This window comes from Synchiropus splendidus, chromosome 1 (assembly GCF_027744825.2).
Source record: "Synchiropus splendidus isolate RoL2022-P1 chromosome 1, RoL_Sspl_1.0, whole genome shotgun sequence".
Lineage (NCBI taxonomy): Eukaryota > Metazoa > Chordata > Actinopteri > Syngnathiformes > Callionymidae > Synchiropus > Synchiropus splendidus.
Window position 1 is genome coordinate 20,015,146 of NC_071334.1, and position 17,995 is coordinate 20,033,140.

General features: G+C 41.6%; 1 protein-coding gene across 1 annotated transcript in view; it reads left to right on the forward strand.

The window, feature by feature from the left end:
• The window catches only part of tgfbr3 (transforming growth factor, beta receptor III), a 53,153-nt gene extending 39,137 nt beyond the window's left edge, over positions 1-14,016 (forward strand). The window contains exons 10-17 of the mRNA XM_053878267.1: positions 185-340; positions 1,683-1,826; positions 2,092-2,280; positions 4,126-4,407; positions 4,504-4,627; positions 7,565-7,597; positions 8,211-8,318; positions 11,478-14,016. Coding sequence (XP_053734242.1) covers positions 185-340; positions 1,683-1,826; positions 2,092-2,280; positions 4,126-4,407; positions 4,504-4,627; positions 7,565-7,597; positions 8,211-8,318; positions 11,478-11,596 — 1,155 coding nt within the window. The 3' untranslated portion in view covers positions 11,597-14,016. The remainder of the gene's footprint in view (positions 1-184; positions 341-1,682; positions 1,827-2,091; positions 2,281-4,125; positions 4,408-4,503; positions 4,628-7,564; positions 7,598-8,210; positions 8,319-11,477) is intronic.
• The last annotated feature ends 3,979 nt before the right edge of the window (positions 14,017-17,995 follow it).

Here is a 17,995-nt window from a genome sequence, read left to right on the forward strand (position 1 = left end):
GAAACTGGCACGGACTGTAATTATCCGGGCATGGAGCCGGACCACCTTGTGGGTTGTGTTTGTTCCGTCACACTCAAAGTCGCTCCAAACCACTTTGAATTTCCTTGTATTTTGCATTCTAAATATGAGCTAATAAAAGTTTTTGTTTAATCTGTATCCAATATTTCCTATTTTCTGCACCCAGGCGAATGGTGTCTTTAATGCCAACCTCACCCTCCAAGACCCAGAATGCAAAGCAACAGTCAATGCAACCCACTACACCCTGGAAACTCCCCTAGGGGGATGTCAGACCACCGTTTTTCCCATGCAGGGCAGTGCTATGGCCTTGCACCTCAACTCTGTGAGTACACGAAACACTGGCATGATGTTTCACTAGCAAAAGGGACTATTGCTATTCCATTCTTGAATTGTATATTGTCTACCTTTGTTTCTCCATATGGAAAAAGGTCAAGGTTAAACTTGAATAATCTATGCTCTACTTATAGTACTCCAACAAGCTTATGTGATGGCTATGAAAACTCAAAAACAGAAGAACAGTCTTCAATTAAAATTTCTCGAAACACTGATGGGACAAGGACTGTGTTGTGCTTGCAAGTTCCTGTTCCACACAGATTTTAACTACTTATTTCTCTAAAAGTTGCTCATGATTGGTCAAAATCTGCGTGTACATTGAGCAAACTAGGGTTGAGGTGACACATATACGAGGTGGCGATGCACATTCACAGGAGAGAGATGGAACTTGCCGCTACCGGTTTCAGAGACTACACGCTGACAAGTGAATGAATTGAGAAGGCATTAACAGCCTAGTCTGTGAAAGAAACATATTTGTTGGTCATTTTAACCTCAACAATTTAGGCAGGTTGCGCTACGGTGGCCTCAAGTGGAGAAAATGTAAGTCTCACAATAGACAGATTCATGAGGTCCATCAATCTGTTTGAGAAAGAATAGAAAACGTGGATAAAATTGTTTGCTATTGTGAAAGATTCTCGACATATATTCTATTATTATTAATACATCCAACATATATTTAGGAGATCTGTATGGTTCATAGACAATTAAAATACTTTTTTTTCATGTCACACATTTTACATTCCTCAATGAGAATATGCCAGTTGAGGTTTCTAAACTATTACAATGGTCGCCGTAGCTGACGTCGACCGACACAAGGTCTCCTCAAACTCAAAAGTGGAAACACTGCAAAGTCTGTTGAAAAAAAAAAACACTTTTGGTCCTTTCCAAAACAAGGCTGTTCTTAAAGACGACCTTGATAAAAATACGGACAGTATAATGCTTTCAGTATGTTTGTTTTTGCAAGCCCAAGTGAATCCTTTTTGACCTCTGCAAGTTTTTTGTGGGCCCCTCTCCAAGGTCTTCTTTTGTCTCACTGCTTGAATGCAGAGATAACTTTTGACCAATGTTGTCAAAATAGATGATTTTCCATTTTCTCCCGCCCAGCTCATCTGTTTTTGTTGAACATGTGATTTATTTCGGCCTTGGAGATAGTGGTCATGCAATAACTGACTCTGCTCGTCTGACCTATAGAACCACCCTGTATTCGTCAATTTGAAACTGTATGTTTTTACATTCGTCCAGATCTGGTGCCGCTTCTTGTTTCGGCGACCAGATTTAATCTCTACGTTCATGGCTTAAGTGTAATCAGTAACAGACTCTGTTCGTCACAGGTTTTGATCAACCATGCGGAGCACAGGGATGGGAGTGGTGGCCCTGGGGATTTTGAGGATTTGGAGTCTGGCGAGGTGCATTTCCCTAGGGACATCATGGAGAGGTCATTTAGGCAACCCAGGGAACAGCAGTCTTCCATTGGGGTGAGAACTTCTCTCAAAAGCAGTCGGAAAAGTGGATATTATCAAAAGCTCTGCTGCATGTAACTGTGACTTTACTATTACCTTACTTACTGCTTTTCTTTTGTTCCATCCATTATTCATCTCACAAGTTTCTTTGGGTTAGTTTAATGTGGGCTGGAGCTCAGGCATCGCGTCCTGCACCATGGTGGTGCTGGCGTTGGAGACTCAGACGTTCCCTGCTGATTCCCTTCTTTTGGCTCCGCCTGTTTCTCTTCTCATCTTACAGTTCAATTGCACCTACAAGCAGAACAAGGAAAGCAAAGGGACTCTTCCCGGGATCGTGCCAGAACCAAGACCACCAGTCAGTGACAACAACTTCTCATACACTATGGAGCTGTACAACACACTGCCAGTCATTAATCCGACTCGCCAGGCCTTCTATACCATCAAGCAGAAACAGAAAGTTTATGTTGAGGTTTGTTCTCCTATTTTCTTTGTGAACTTTGCTAAAATATTTAATACGGTGATGAACTAATAAGATTGAACAACCTTTATTTCAATGTCCTTCTTCCTATTTCTCAATGATCTTGTAAAAATCGATTCTATAATCTAAAGATCATCTAAATGCTGAGCTTTATGGCACGTTGTGTATTCATTTTTCACTGCTACCCCTTCCTAAGCACTGTCTTTGCCTGCATCATATGATGCTGCAGCGTGGCCAATTTAGAGAAACTAATTTACTGTGACATTCCTTCGTCTAAGGCCCACATTCAAAGACGCAGAAGTTATACTAAAATATTCAGAGATAATGTTGTTTCATACTATTTCTCATGTCACACAATTGTCATACAGTTAAGACAATATATTTGAAGCCCTCTTCCACCTACATTTTAAGGTACTTTGAGCAGGTGAGATACTTAATTTGTGCTTTCCTATGTGGATATGACACAACACTCATCTGTTTCTGATCCAGTTGCTGGTTGTAAAAGTCTGTGTGAGTGCTCACTTTACCTTCTGGTGGTGAGCTTCAAAATATTTATTTCGCAACAGTAACTAAGCACATCATGTAAGAGATGGCAAAGCCTGAATACTTTTGAAGAGATGATTTATGGTGAGATCAGCGGGAGATGTAGCGCTCAATCTGCTGAGTCGCAGCCAACCAGTTACAAAGACTGGTCTGTGTGTGCGCTATGGGTGTTTCTGGTTCACACTGGGCTGAGATCTGACCCACGGTGGCTGCCAAGAGTTTGAGAGAGGACAGTAGATACAGTATTCTAAATGTTTGCGTGTGGCGGACATAAAGGACACTGAATCATATTTGAAGATTATGATGTTTTGCCATTAAAGCAGCTACTATATGTTGAGGAATTTATCTGACCTGCTATTCCTTATAAATTAAAGAATTGCTCAAGTAAAAACATTATGAGCAAAATTCTGTAAAGAACAGCTTTTCAAGTGTGTTTAACTGTTTAGTGAAAATCCTATCTGTAAAGGAACAGGCTGTGTAGAAGTCTGCTGAGACTCTTCCTGTCCCAGTTTCCTCTCGCTTCAGTGAGAGTTTCATCTGTGGCGGAAACCGCCCTCACTGACACCCTGGTCTTCCTGGCAGTTTATCTGGCTTTAAAGGCCTTTGGAGCTTTTGCTTGCTCTCTCCACCTGACCACAATGATGTAATACCTCACTTCCTGCAGTAAAATGCCATACAAATCATTCTTCAGAGGGAGTCGCTCCACTGTCTGTTCCAGCTGACAGAAGTCAGGACCTTCCTGCAGGAAATGTTTGCCTCAGCTTAAATAGATTCCTTCACTTCCACTGCTGCCGATAAGAAAGAGGGGAAGCAAACAAAGTTCTGGAAAAAATGTTTTTTTTTAAACTCACTGAACATTATTAGTGTAATTTACTCTGTTGTTTTACACAAAAAAACTTGCAGCGCTTTTCAGTCTGTCTGAAAAGTCCTATTTATCAAAAACCAAACAGACTTTTGTTCCCTCAATCCACTTTGCACTTCAAAACTGAATCACTTGCGAATGAACACAGTGAGTAGCCGACTACTCAAAATAGTTGTTTGTTGCAGACCTAGAAATGTGTGAAATTTGAGTGCTTTCGAGGGAAGTTGATGAATGATGGGAAAGTGTTTGTTGCATCCGAACATTTCCTCTGCTTTTTGTTTTTGAATTTTGTTCTTTCCCTGGACAATTGAGTTTGCCATTGCTGTGTTATTACAGTAAATACTTGCCAAAGAAAAAAAACAAACTTTAGTTTAATTTGTCTAGTTATATTGTATTGTATGATTCACCTTCAATTCATTTTACCTGTGCAGGTGACAATGACTGCCGCTGATCACAACCTGGGGTTCATCATCACATCGTGCTTTATCTCTCCGAACACCAACCCCATGATGACGTCTGGCTACATGCTCATCGAGACAGTCTGCCCAACAGATGACTCGATCAGGTTCCACCCTCTGAATACAGATAGCCGGACGGAGAAAAAGACATTCAGTTTCAACTTCAAATCAAAGTTCAATTCGTCCTTCCTCTTCCTGCATTGTGAGATGTCGCCGTGCACCAAGAGACCTGAGATCAACGAAAGGCTACCACAGGTAGGCGACAGGACGCGAATGTCGAAATGTTACCCTCTGCAAAGTCTGCTTTTCTTTTTGTACAATGAAGCCCACCGTTCAATTTCTTTCTCTCAGTGTTTGTCATCCAGCGAGAACTGTGATCTGTCTCCGGGCAATATCGTGAACATCATGTTGAACACCAAGTATTCCACCAAACCACTTGTTGTAGTAGACAACTCTGGTCGGCCGAATGTGACAGGTGAGCAAATACAAACTCATGAAATGCTTCGTACTTCCCACAGGTGGTCAGAATATATCATCAAAAATCATTCACCATTGTGTCGTCTAACAAGATAAAGATGCTGATAGAATAAGTGGAGAACAGAGTTTGGGTGTGAAATGGAACCTCAGCCCAGTGCTTTAAGTTAACACCAAACCCCAGCACACCGAGCACCAATTGCCAACATCTGGTGGTCATTAGCAGCGTTGTGAGTGCACGAGTGCACGCGCTTTGTCTGTTTACACTAAATGCTTGTATACAAATGTGTGTGCGTGGGTTAATGTGAACGACTGTCGTGAGCTCATGCAGCCGTGCTGGACTGTGATAAGAAGTGAAAACTGTGGAGTCATACAGCACTAAGCTGTTTTTACTTAGGCCCCTGCACTAGATGCACCAGGAGGCAGGAGGAGTTACTGTGTGTGTGTGTGCTAGGAGATTGAGTTCTTTCACTCAGTCACTCTGGAAAGAAATTTTTCAGTCCTTTTATTGATTCCGGCTGGAATCCTGCCGTGTTGGTGTTGTCTCAGGGAGCCCAGAGGTAATCACAGCCACATTTGACTGATTATGACCAAGATGGGTGATATCATTCCAAGCACATCTCTGCCAGAATTCTGCATCCCCACTGAGCAATGACCTCAACTGTAGACCTCCCGTCAGTTTGAGTCAACTGCAGTGACTCAAGAGAAATGTCACAACTCCATCGTGTGGCGTCATCATGCCTGGTGACAAGTGAACTAAAGATACTGCAAACACTAATCTCACTCTGTGCTTGAATACAATCTCATTATGCTATTCGGTTAGTGGTTACATTGATGTCTCCGCAGTGGTTTTTCCCCCTGAGTTGCTCCGATTCGCTGCACATGTGTGCGACCGACTTTTGAGCAGGTTTATGGTAAACGTGAGTCACCCATCTTATACTGTATTCTCATGAACTTCATGACAAGGCTTACAACAAAGGGGCTGAGCATAGTTGGAATACTGTCTACCTCGAATAGTTACTGATGCCATTGGAGCCAACTCTTTAACCATTTTTATTTTGTATAATGGAATGATGCCACAGTTGTACGCTTCAAACATCCATCAAATGATTCTTATTGTGTCTACAATCCAACCCGTAGATCTTTATTTCAGTCAGAATTATATAGTTATATAGTTGACTATATTTTAAAACCAAACTTTTGGGTAATTATCCTTCAGTCATAAACGTTTAAAAAATGCTTCAATAGGATTTATTGGGTTTAGAAATGAAAGCTGTGGCACTGTCAGCGGAGATAGAGGTGCCGCCAGTGGGCGAAAACCCAATGTCAGGAAAGAGTGAAGGGGAGCACAGAGCAGCAACGGTTCTGCCCACACCAGTGTGCCAGTGCTGCGCGTTTATTTTCCATGGAACAGAGTAGGTAAACACAAATATGCCATAAACACACTCATTAAAAAACTTGCTCTCAAAGGCCGAGTTTTCTAGCACAAAAAGGCATCTCTTCTGCTCAGATGACAAGGAAAACAAGTAGCCTTTTCAAGGTCCATGGTGCTCTAGGAGACAGCGGTTCAATTACATCCACAAATCAAAGCAGGCCACTTGGCTGCCTTGTGCGTGGAAAAACACAACAAGCCTGAACGCCTTTCATCAGAGGTAGATTTACTACTTCACAACTGTGGCCTGGGTAATCCTCTTTTTATGAAGCCCCTGAAAACAGGAATATGGTCTAGCAACATATGGACATTTTGTTTTTACATTTGATATGGAAACACAATTTGCCTTTGCTTTGGAGGTTATATTTCGATTTTGTTACCCTTTGTATGCCACAAAGGAACTGCTCAGTCATTTTCACTTCTTTTAAACTAGGATTTCAGTAGGAAAGGGAGTTTAGATCCTAACTTCAAATGTGAAATGCTGCAGAACTTAAACACGTAAATCGCATGGTTTGAATGAACCTAAATATTTCCAGTGTAGTTGAAGGACTGACATGGAGGTACGGAGTAACAGTGGGTCTGAAGCTGGACTGCTGTGCTGCTATTTGTGTTGTTGCTCCGGGTGTTGCAGTCCTGCAGGACTTGCGCTAACTTCAGTATCATATTTTTAAAACCACAGTTCAGCTGTTCTTGGCTTTACTAGTAAGAAACCCTGGTGTCAAGAGTCTAACGGAGGCTTCACCAGTGGTGTCTGCTATCTGTGAGGGGGGAGGTCAGAGTTGAACGAAAACAAGTAATTACGCAGCGGTGCTCGTTCCCTCCGCAGCAACCAAACTTCCATAAACAAATGACGTTAGTTAAGATATCAGAAGTGTTCCAGCTCTGGCCGCAGTTGAAAGTTGAACTATCAGCTTGTGTGTACCGCAGCAAATACCAAATCCCTCTAGAACATTGCTCTCAGAAGACAGAAAAGACGTGTCCGGAAAAGGTGCATGAGGTTGACAGAAGGTTAAAGCTCCAAGAGTCAAACAGAGTTCAGCAATTCAAGCTGACGTCCGGCCGCACACAGCATTCTTAGGGCAACAAGTCTCACAGGACTGATAGTGAAGGGGCGATAACAGTGCTAGTGGACGTCCTCTAGCCGTCATCCCTTGTGATATTAAAACGTCTTCCCTCCATCCTCTTAATGAGATAAAAACTCTGAAGTGTTCCTTCTCAGAATAGACTTCATTGTGCCCCAGTCTTGGACCTGAGCCTGACCCACTCCTCAATACACAAGCGCCTTTGTATTGTTAGTGAAGACGTTATTAAACTGAGTTTCACTCTTGAAATCCTTCCAGATGGCCAGATAGATATAAGACTGACCTCTGTCAGGGAGTTCATCCTGTCATTGACTTTTAGTTCACTGTTTCTTACACACATTGGTACCATTTAATCTGAATTATTTCATAAACTAGATGATCCACTCACTGCCGCACTGAAATCTGTAATTTCTTTATTTTGCAGTTCCTTGGATCCCTCCTGGTCCCAACACTGAAAGTAAGTAGATGTTCTCTCATTCTGTCCGGTCTTCTTTTGACTTAAACACTTATCAGTCTTAGCAAAGTGATGGCCTACGTTATATTTTGAAGTTTGATATCCTTCGAAACTGAGGATATTGGTCTTTGTTTGTCCGTGGAAAAGAGATGCACATTTAGACATGATGATTCCTAAACAGACATGGAAAGTCAGATCATGACCAAATCATCTGTCTGTTTAAATTTTCTCCAAAAGTCATTTGAAGAGGTTCATAGCTTTTTTTGTTACTTTGTTAATAAATGGATGCACCAATAGCACATTGCCCTTGATGGAGGTAATATTACGTAGTATATTCGGGTAAAAAAATAGGGTAGTGTCCATAAATAGCTCCTCTGGCAATCTAGTGGAAGGAACAAGGAACAAGCAGAAGACCTAAAGTTCGGACAAAAATTGTAATCAAATTTAAGACGTAAAAAAAAAAAAAAAACTGTAGTAAAGAGGATGAAGAGTCTGAATCAGAGGAGATCAATGAGTGACTGCAGCAGATCAGAAAGTAGCAGACATGACCAATGGAAATTAAAAAGGTGATTTATATGATAGGCACAACATTCTCATCTTCATACTTGTTCTCCAGCCGCAGTGTACTTCCTGGACACGCCGACAGTGGTGGGCATCGCTTTCGCAGCCTTTTTCATCGGAGCGTTGCTGACCGGAGCTCTGTGGTTCATCTACACTCACACAGGTATGTCTTTCACCTGCTGCTTTCCCCTGGGGCTTCAAGAAACGATAAGACTCTCAGGAATGTCCAAGCAGCTTAAAAAATGTGCCAAACATCCTGCCGCTGACAGCAATAACACAACGACCCCTCTACTGTAAATATATCCTGTTGGTCAGCGGCGAGAGCGCTTCTCTTTCCTGCCTTTGAATGCTTTAAAAGGACCACGCGGTGGGTCAGCGAATATTCCCGCTACAATGACCAGCTGGAAATTCCCCGTGCTGAGCGGGCGCTTACAGGAAAAGACATACAATCCGCCCCGTAGATGCCAAGACCTTCCCCATCATCCCCAGTGTGATGGCCCCTATTGACCTTATTGATCTAATTGAGGAAGCATGCTCCCTTTGGTCCACTCAGTTCACCTTAACAGAGCAGCCCTGTTCTCTTCAGTCTGCTTGACCTTCAACCCTCTGGTGCCCCCCACAGACGTCTTTATTAAACCAGTCAGGATGTTTAAGTTCAAGTATACCATGTGCAGAATGAGGCTCCACTTTAAAAGACCTTTATTTGTGCATGGTATATCTACAATACTATCTTTGAGATTTTATTTGTTATCATGGCAATAACAATTCGACCCCCAGCGGACGGTTCCTTAGTTCTGCTGAACTTGATAAGAGTTGGTGCTCACAGGAAAAAAGTTTTGTTGCAAACAAACAACAACAAAAAACACAATTGTATATTGTGTTGCGTCATATCAGTTGGATCCGCTACCAATGTTGTGAGATAAAAATGCAACTCTCAGTCTTGTCCTCTGGTTTATTGGCTGCCATCAGGTCCGTCAAAGACCGATGACAAGCAGATCAAACCAAGGTAACTGACCTATATGTTCATAACCTTTAAGGGAGGGAAAATCACTTCCTAAGTGACTCTTAAGGGACCTATGCGAGTGCTATGTTTCACCTTCTTCTCATTATCAAATCTATTACTATCCTAACTACTATCCTCATCCTTACTATCTATGAACTAAATATCCTCGGCTTGGTCTAAGCTAAGATACTCTCACTTGCTGGTGGGAGAATATGGCAATGGTGCCCTTGGGCCTCGTCCCAACAAGCCTAGCCCATGCAGTATCCAGAACACATCCTGAGACGTTGTGCAAGCTACATCAGCTGGGTTGTTCTCTCTTGAATGAAGACAGTCCGTCACTCGTGTTTACTCAGTACCAGACTATGATAAAGGTAATGACTACTTTTTTTTTGTGAATATTTTGTTTAAGCGGCAGATGTAGAAGACCTATGAAAACTCCTATTTACTATTATTTCACATGAAGTGCCTTGAAGTATTTCAAGCTAAAGTTTCACATCTATCGTCACATCTCCAGAAACAAATTCCATACAAGGCATTTCTATCCCATAGAAACAACCTCCCTCTCTCTTATCTGAACATAAGAGGAGTTGGAATTCAGATTCTCCTCGGATATTGAGACTCCCTGTCCCTTTAGTTTGTTCTCTTCGTTGCTCTGGGAGGAGACGAGTTCTGGCAGTTCTGGTCTGGTAAACATTAGAGGAGGCACAGAAGAGGGAGCGGGAGACTGACGACACACTCAAGTGACCGTATATGCTCACACAGAATCGCAGTAGTCCCTGATAGAATCATCCTTATCTCAGAGGGAGTCCTTCTATACTCGGTAAGAATTGAGTTTTCAACTGAAATACGCTTTCTAATAGGACTGATCCACAAGACGTGAAACTCTCGCTTTGACCAAAAACAATAAATCACTGAAGTCAAGCCAAGGTTCCAACAGTGCTGTGTTTGTTCTGTGTTATCTATTAATGTCGGTCTAATTGAATCCAGCGAACAAAAGATAGAGTTTCAGGAGAGTTGGTCTGTTTGAGGAAGATGAGAAAGGGATGTTTTTCTCTGGTTGGTGTTATGACAACATTCTTGCTGTTATATTTATAGAACGACATCTATAGTAGTTATTTTCACAAGGTTTATGAGCCTTGCTTGTAGTGCTACAGTTTGTGATCATTACATCATCTAGTTCTCATTTCAGTAAAGCCTGCTGCACTTAACAGAATCCTTTGAGATTTTATTCTCAAAGATCTGTTTGTGACCTGTTGAGGCAGTAGTGGACATTTGCTATTGCGGTCCTGCCAAAAAAAAGGCAAGAAGAAAGAGATGGAAAAAAACAGGAGCTGGCTAGCACAGCAAGAATGACGTCAGTGTTGTTGCCAAATCCGTGTATTGTATGCGACAGTGGGCTTGTTATTCTCCACATTCGCTTGCATCGGTAGTTTTTTTCCTCCCGCACGCCCCTTGTTTCGCCGGTTCCATGCCTCCCAATGGACATGAAGCACAACAAAAATGTGTGTGATGAGTGCAAGTTATTTAAGAAAAGAAAAGAAAAAATTCCCACATTGTTTTGTGACTCATTTAAATGAAAAAAAAAAAAAAATAGTCGATCGTATGGTCCTTGTCCCGATCTTGTGTCTCACCGCACAAGATAAGTGTCTTGTTGCACTCCTAAGTTTTATAGCTTTCGATATACAATTGAAATGAAGCGCTATATCGAAAAAAAAAGTGTTTTGGTCACATCTGATTTCATGATTTTCTACTTCTGTTCTGTATGAACACATCTAAAAAAGTGCCAACGGATATCATGTCTATAACTTACTTTTTTTTATTACTAAGCACATCGATTCGGAAATCGAACCAGCGCACAATGAACATCTGTCATTTCCCGTCAGGGGTTGCCACAGCCAGTCAGACTTACCCTGTCTTCATCCTTTTCCCTGTTAACACAGTCCTGATGACCACAGCTTCTCCGATGTTTCTCACTGTCTCGGTTTCATGGTCTCAAAAGTGTCCCTCATTTCTATTCTGTTGACTCTAAATGTTGGCTTCCTGAGCGTCTTCAACTTGGACTCTTTTAACTCTTCTTCTTCTACTTGTCAGAGCAACATAAACGGCCCTATGCAAAACTGCTTTGATCACAATTTTTGGCTGAACTACACTTTATTAATTTCACTGTTGATTGATGGAAAATATGCATTGAATAGTACAACAAATAAATCCATTTTTATGTTCGTACAAGATCCATATATATAGACGTATTTTTATATTTGTCTGACTTATTATTTCTCTCTTTCCCCCCAAACTCCCTCCTACTTCCTGTTTCTATAGGAGGAACAGCTGGCACACAGCAGGTCCAGAAATCTCAGCCTGCCTCAGAGAACAGCAGCGCCGCCCACAGTATTGGCAGCACGCAGAGCACGCCCTGCTCCAGCAGCAGCGCGGCATAGCAGCAGCAGGAAACAAAGCCTGAGCTGGCTGGCTGACATCACAAGTCCCCCTATAAGACAGAAGAAAACACACAATTCGGATTAGTAAAACCCTTTTCCTGCCACTTCAAATAAGCTGATAACAAAAGCCAGCCTGGCAGTCAAAGCTGAGGGTCATAAAAAGACAAGAAACAATCACATTTGGTTCCAATCTCAGCATTCAGATTTGCTGACTTAACATGGTCTTATTTGGAGGAAGCACAGCCATTCCAAAATCATTGATAATTGGATCAAGAAGATGGCAAAGGAGACAGACCACTACTCACCTTCTGACCAAAGTGCAGCGTACTCACACAGTGAGACTGCGACTCAGAGAAGATTGAATGTATCCACAAGTGTAAACTCCAATCAATGTGAAAGAAAGCTGTGAAGACGGGCTACCAATCCCTCATTTTGGCTTCATATTAATCCACTGTACAGTAGATAACGTTGTAAAAAAGCTATAGCAAATGTACAGTCAAGTTTTCACCTCAAAGTCCGAGAAAAAAAGATTGATATAGTTAAACAACACGTCAGACTTAAGAGACAATCCCAGTGTTGGAGCTGCATTTAATGTCATTGTTAAAATTGGCAGGAAGCTGCACCAGGCAGCCGGAAGCTTTCCAATAGCTGTGCGTTTTAAATAGCACTCAATTACTTAACTCTTTGGTTAGTGCTTTTTTTCAAAACAAAAGTCAAACTTTTTATTTATTATTTTTCTCGTGCTACTTTTGAGAAGAAAGTAGGCCAAAGCAGCATTGTTTCCTGTCTGAGGGGCAGTGTGATGACTTAAACTATTGAGGAAAATTAGCATGGCATGTAGAAAGAGGTTGCAATGTTGAGGAAGCTTTCCAGTGACTCCAGTGCACTATGGTTATTTTTGGTCCAGTAAATGGTATTTTTGCATTTCAAACTGTACCATTCATTTTTCATCAATGGCCTATCAGCTGTGTACTTTATCAATCTTCTCATCTCACTTTGAGCTAATATACTGATCTTTCAAGCGTGTATAGGTTTGTGTACAGTGTAAATACTGATAAATGTTATGTGAGGTTTCTGAGCTCTGTCGTCTGGAAATGACGGAGGTTTGCATAAATGATACAAGTCATATTTCAGTGTTGTGACTTGATGTTGAATATTGAAGCAACGTGAGTTAATAATATTCTATCAAGAAAGTCAAGTTTTATCTCAAGTTGATTCATTTTCGATTCTGCATTAAAAATCCTTTCTTAAAGATTTTAAATGTACAGTGTATATATTTTGGAGTTGTTGCTCAAGCTCTTTGTTTGAATCTGCATGTTTGTATTATGTGAAACCACAGCTCCACACTCCCCCCACCACCTCAGATCAACATGAATGTTTGTATCAGTGCCTTAATTCCACTCTGAGTGGGGACAAAATCAAAGTCTCTGAACATGTATGACGGCTACCTTTCTTCTTTTTGTAAAGACTTAAAAAGGTTTTTATTTTTTCTACAGAGGGAACAGAGTATGAAATTTATATTTGTGCATAGAAGCCTATTTTGGATTATATTTACCGAGAGATTATTGTCCGTACTGTGAATTGTTGACATGCTCAAGTGTGAAAGGGATTATCAGACTGTGTTAAATATGAGACGCTATAAATCATCAGAAAGTTAATGATATATGTATTATTGAATGCTGAATGTTTATATGGAGCCTCCTAAAAGATACGTGCATATAAACAACAAAGGTGATTAGCATCACAATATTTGGATTGTAAATGCACTTAAAAGTATTTTAAGAAAAACACTTCCCCAGTGGGCACATGAAGAAAACCTGGCTGTTGAAGCATGTGTACATTTTTGGGCAAACAACAACATGGAGTAAGAGCTCCGCCTTTTTAATTCTTTTAGATGAAAATCGCGATAACAGGAAATGCAAGACAAGAGATTTATTTCTTTAAATGCCTTATAATATAACAGTAATAATAGTAAACCACTCGTGTGTGTGTGTGCGTGTGTTTGAAGTTGAGTCTCTGAAAGAGTGCAATGTTTAAATTGAGTCTTCTGTGTTTCCTAAATTGTTTTAAAATGTTTAGTCTCCTTCTCTTGGTTTAAGTGAAACTTCTTACCATAGTTTATACCTGCCTGAATCTACAGTGTGTCATTACTAGTACAAGAGATGATAAAGCAGTTTTCATGGTCAGTGTTTTCATTTATCAACCGTCACATCCATCATCATTCAGCCATTGATTGTATTTTTCGACGTTTGACTACCTCATGTTTATGAATGTGTTTTTCTTTTTCATATAGCCACCAAGGTGTTTTTCAGAGCCGCTTCCTTTTGTATCGAGAGTCTAGACTCAATGATGTATATGTTTTTGTTTTTTTTTAATATGCTGTAAGTAGGCACGTTTATATCCACGCTGCAGCCAATAAATCTTTGTATTTCACTGGATGGAGTTGAGTCCTTTCTTCTCATGCGGCGCTAACAATGCTGATGAACACCTGTTTTTGGAAGTGTTGCGGCCTTGTTGACACCATAACAATTCACATTAATAGAGAACATTTTTGGTTAGGTTTGCATCTAATTCGCTTATTTGTTATCTGAACTTTAATCTCAAATATTTTTAATTCCACAGAATCACGAATATCAAAGCTGCTTACTTGCTAGCCACAGCACAATGAAACTGAACAATAAATGTCAAAATCAAACCAGACTTAAGGATCAGATATAACAATTTTATGTTGTTCCTTGATGGGACAATTGAATGGGCCTGGAAGAGGCCATGGCTTAAGCAACAGTACAAGCGGCATGACAGATATGACATTATTGACACTTTATTAATTTCTACCTACTACTCCCTCAATGAGTCGGGGGTTGAATCCAAAGTTTGCATCCAAACCTCTTGCAACTTCTCCCCTGTGCCACTCTAATACAGTCACACGTAAAAGACGGAATGCTTTCAAAACTACCGTATAAAAACATCAATATGGGTTGCATCAGGCGCCCTTTTGCTAAATCTGCCTTTTAAAATATGAAGTTTGGTTCGTATTTGCGTGTGCAGATCCTCCAGTGCGACTGTGGTTTGGAACAACCAGCTTGCAGTAATGAAGTGTGAGTTTTGGCTGCGTGGTGCTGAAGTCATCACTCGTGTCTGGTGAGCTCAAAACCTGATACACACCATGTGGAGGCTTGATGGAGTGTGAGGGGGAGTGCGCTGACTTGGGTGCGCTCGCGCTCCCAGCACACTCCCACCAACCCCCCTGTGGTTCGCTCAGACTTTGTGCTGGAGTGTTTCTGAGAGCAGTTTGGTTCTGCAATGACTCATGAGAGTGAGAGGAATCTGAAAAGATCACGATCGTCTTCCTTCAATATACTTTTGTGAGCGGTTGTATATGAAAGTGTCCTTTAAAGAATTTAAGTTAAAGCATTATATTACAACTATATTTGAAAAGACATACGCAAAACAAGTAAAGGAAATACCACTGTGGGGCATCTCTCTCAGGAATTCTATCCAGAGTAGGTAGCAAGAGTCTGCACTCCTGACCCCACCATTAGACCAGGCCAAGCCACAAGTCATCACTACATCACCCGTCCTTATGTCCTGATCCGGCATGTTGTAAAAACGTTACCACAGTGAAGTGGCGACCTGGTGACCCATGTCTCTGATACACTTTCTTTTAAACCATCCTTCAGCAACCAGAAAACTGCTATTGAGGATCACAGGATCTGAACAGTGACACCAAAGGCAGAACAATTTACTGGTTAGCGCAATGACTTCAGAGGAGGAGGTCATGGGTTTGAAACCCACTGAGGTTTCTATTGTGGGCCCTTGGGCAAGGTATAGGATACTTCATCCTGACGCAAGTCCCTGGGGCGTCTGAGATTAATAAGTAAAATGACACAATGACAAAAATGATTTCCATGAGGCCGGAGCTGGGTGGAGAAGTGAAGTTGGAACATAGATGTTAGAATGGAGCAATATCTTTTCAAACAAAACATGATGCTGCCTATGAGGTCACATCTGAATCTGAGTTTCCCACACTGACCTCACGCAGCGCGGCCGATGTCCAGCTGCTGACTAACACCCTGACCTTATCAAGATGGAGATATGATGTCATTATTTTCCTTTCTCTCGCTGGGAAAGTCCGGCTTCATATTTGTTGTTGATGCTTCACATTTTATTGGTGGATGGCCTGCAGGAAAACAATAGTGCTGGAGAGTCACTCGGGCTGTAACTCGGAGCAGACCCTTCCTCCTGAACCTGATTATAGGAATTAAGTGAAGTGAGACGTTGGGGCTGTTTTACAGCATCAGAGGGGATGAAGCAGATTAACAGGCTGTTTACACTACACCAGCCCTCGCTGCACCTCTTCCTGTCCTTTGGCAAAGAACTCTAATGTGGCGGGATGAATAGCGGCACTTCCTGCAGGGATTCAGGACCGAAAAATTCTCAGGAAACCTCCAACAAACCTCACAACACAATCTTCCACTTGGAAAAAACCTTCTGGATAATTAGCTATTAAGAGAGCTCATTTCAACTGCTTGAATAAAGTAGGAAAAATAATTATGGGGTCATGCACTCCAACTTAGATTTTTGTCTTGCTCAAGCCTCACTGGATAATAACTGAAAGGAGGATCCAAACTGTTTCTCTCTTGACGCAACAAGCACTCAGTATTGAGAAACAGACAGATAATATTCCTATCATAACAGCAAAATAAGAGAAAAACCTCGCAGGAAAATGAAACATCTTCTGGGTCAAAATGGAGACATGCTTTCTAAATCAAGTCCTGGCGGTGTGAGAAAAATGAAAAGGGATCATTGAGCTCCTTAAATTTTATCTTTTTGAAGGTGTCCAGAACTCGTGTGTGAGGGGGAAGAGAGCCAAACACAGGAACATTGGAAAAAAAGAAAACAACACATCACCAAAGAGGTGCCCAGAAGGTCCGTTTCAGTCCTTAAACGTAAACTCTCCAGCCAATCCGCTCCTATGCAGGTCCTGGGTTCACATATTCCACAGACCAAAAACTGCCAATTCCGCATTTCATTCACTGATTCCTGAAAGTGACGTGCAGAACGAGCCACACATCGCAGCTGGCTCTACAAAAATATGTTGCGCTGCACTTCACACTGATGCCAGAAATTATACAGTGGTCTAGTTCTGCTGAGTCGCAAAGTCTCATTCTGTTGTGGCCAATTTGGCCTTGATATGTGTGTGTGTGTGTGTGTTTATGTGTGGGCACATGTGAGTCAGTGAAACATGAGGAGCTAAAGATTACTTCCATCTTGTTCCGAAACGAGTGTAACTAACTCTAAAATTGCTGTTCCACTGATACACTTTGTTTATCTAACGCAATTCCAACCAAATCAACCTCCATCCTCAGTTAAGCAGCGCTCAGTCCTGTTCAGGGTTGCGGGGAGTGCTGGAGCCTATCCCAACAGTCATTGTGCGAGAGGCAGGAATACACCCTGGACAGGTCCCCAGTCCATCACAGGCCCCACACACACACACACACCTCGGGGCAATTTTAGACTGTCCACTTAACCTACTGAGCATGTCTTTGGAGTGTGGGAGGAAACCGGAGTAGTGGAGAAAAACCAAACAGGCACAGTGAGAACATACAAACTCCACCCAGAAAGGTGCAGAGCTGGATTCGAACCCTGAACCTTCTTGCTTACCATTGCACCAGCTCTTAAACATGATTTCCAGATAGCATCTGCCAAATAAGACAGAGGAGGGGATAATAAGGAAGCGCATTACCATTAACAAAGGTGCCAAAATAAAAACCTATACCACGCCACTGGTGTCTGTTTTCAACAAAATAAAGTTCGACCCAAAGGTTGAACCTGAACCTGAGTGGGTTACCAGGTCTGTTGGCTCCTTCAAATAAACATGAACTCAGTTAGATGGGTGAGGGTTAAACAGAGGTGCGCCATCAGAAGTGGGGGCATCTCCCGTGGAGAGGGAGACGACTTTTATTTGTTTTCACTGGGAGGAACTTTTTCTCATTTGATTTGACTCCAGAAAAAACACATCTCATGTGCTGGAAGACTTTCCCTTGTGGAGAGTTTGGAGAGTTCAGGACCACAGGAGGTTAGAAATGAAAGTTAATGGGATCATTAAAAATCAGGAAACTTAGACTCAAGTTACCTTTACCTGAACCACTGAATTAAAGCTGTGCAAAAAAAAGAGTGAGTGAGAGTTTGAATTGCTCATGTGTATTTATTTTGTAATTGAATGCCTGTTAAGTGGTGGATGACGTTCTTTTAATGAACATACAAGTTTAGCTCCATGGCAGCCTCACATGATGCTCTCACTCTCATGGCATTGCAATGCAGTGACACCACTTCTACTAAGTTTTGAACAGAAGAATATCATTAGGTAAAATCTGCCACGCAAGCACAGAGATTTAT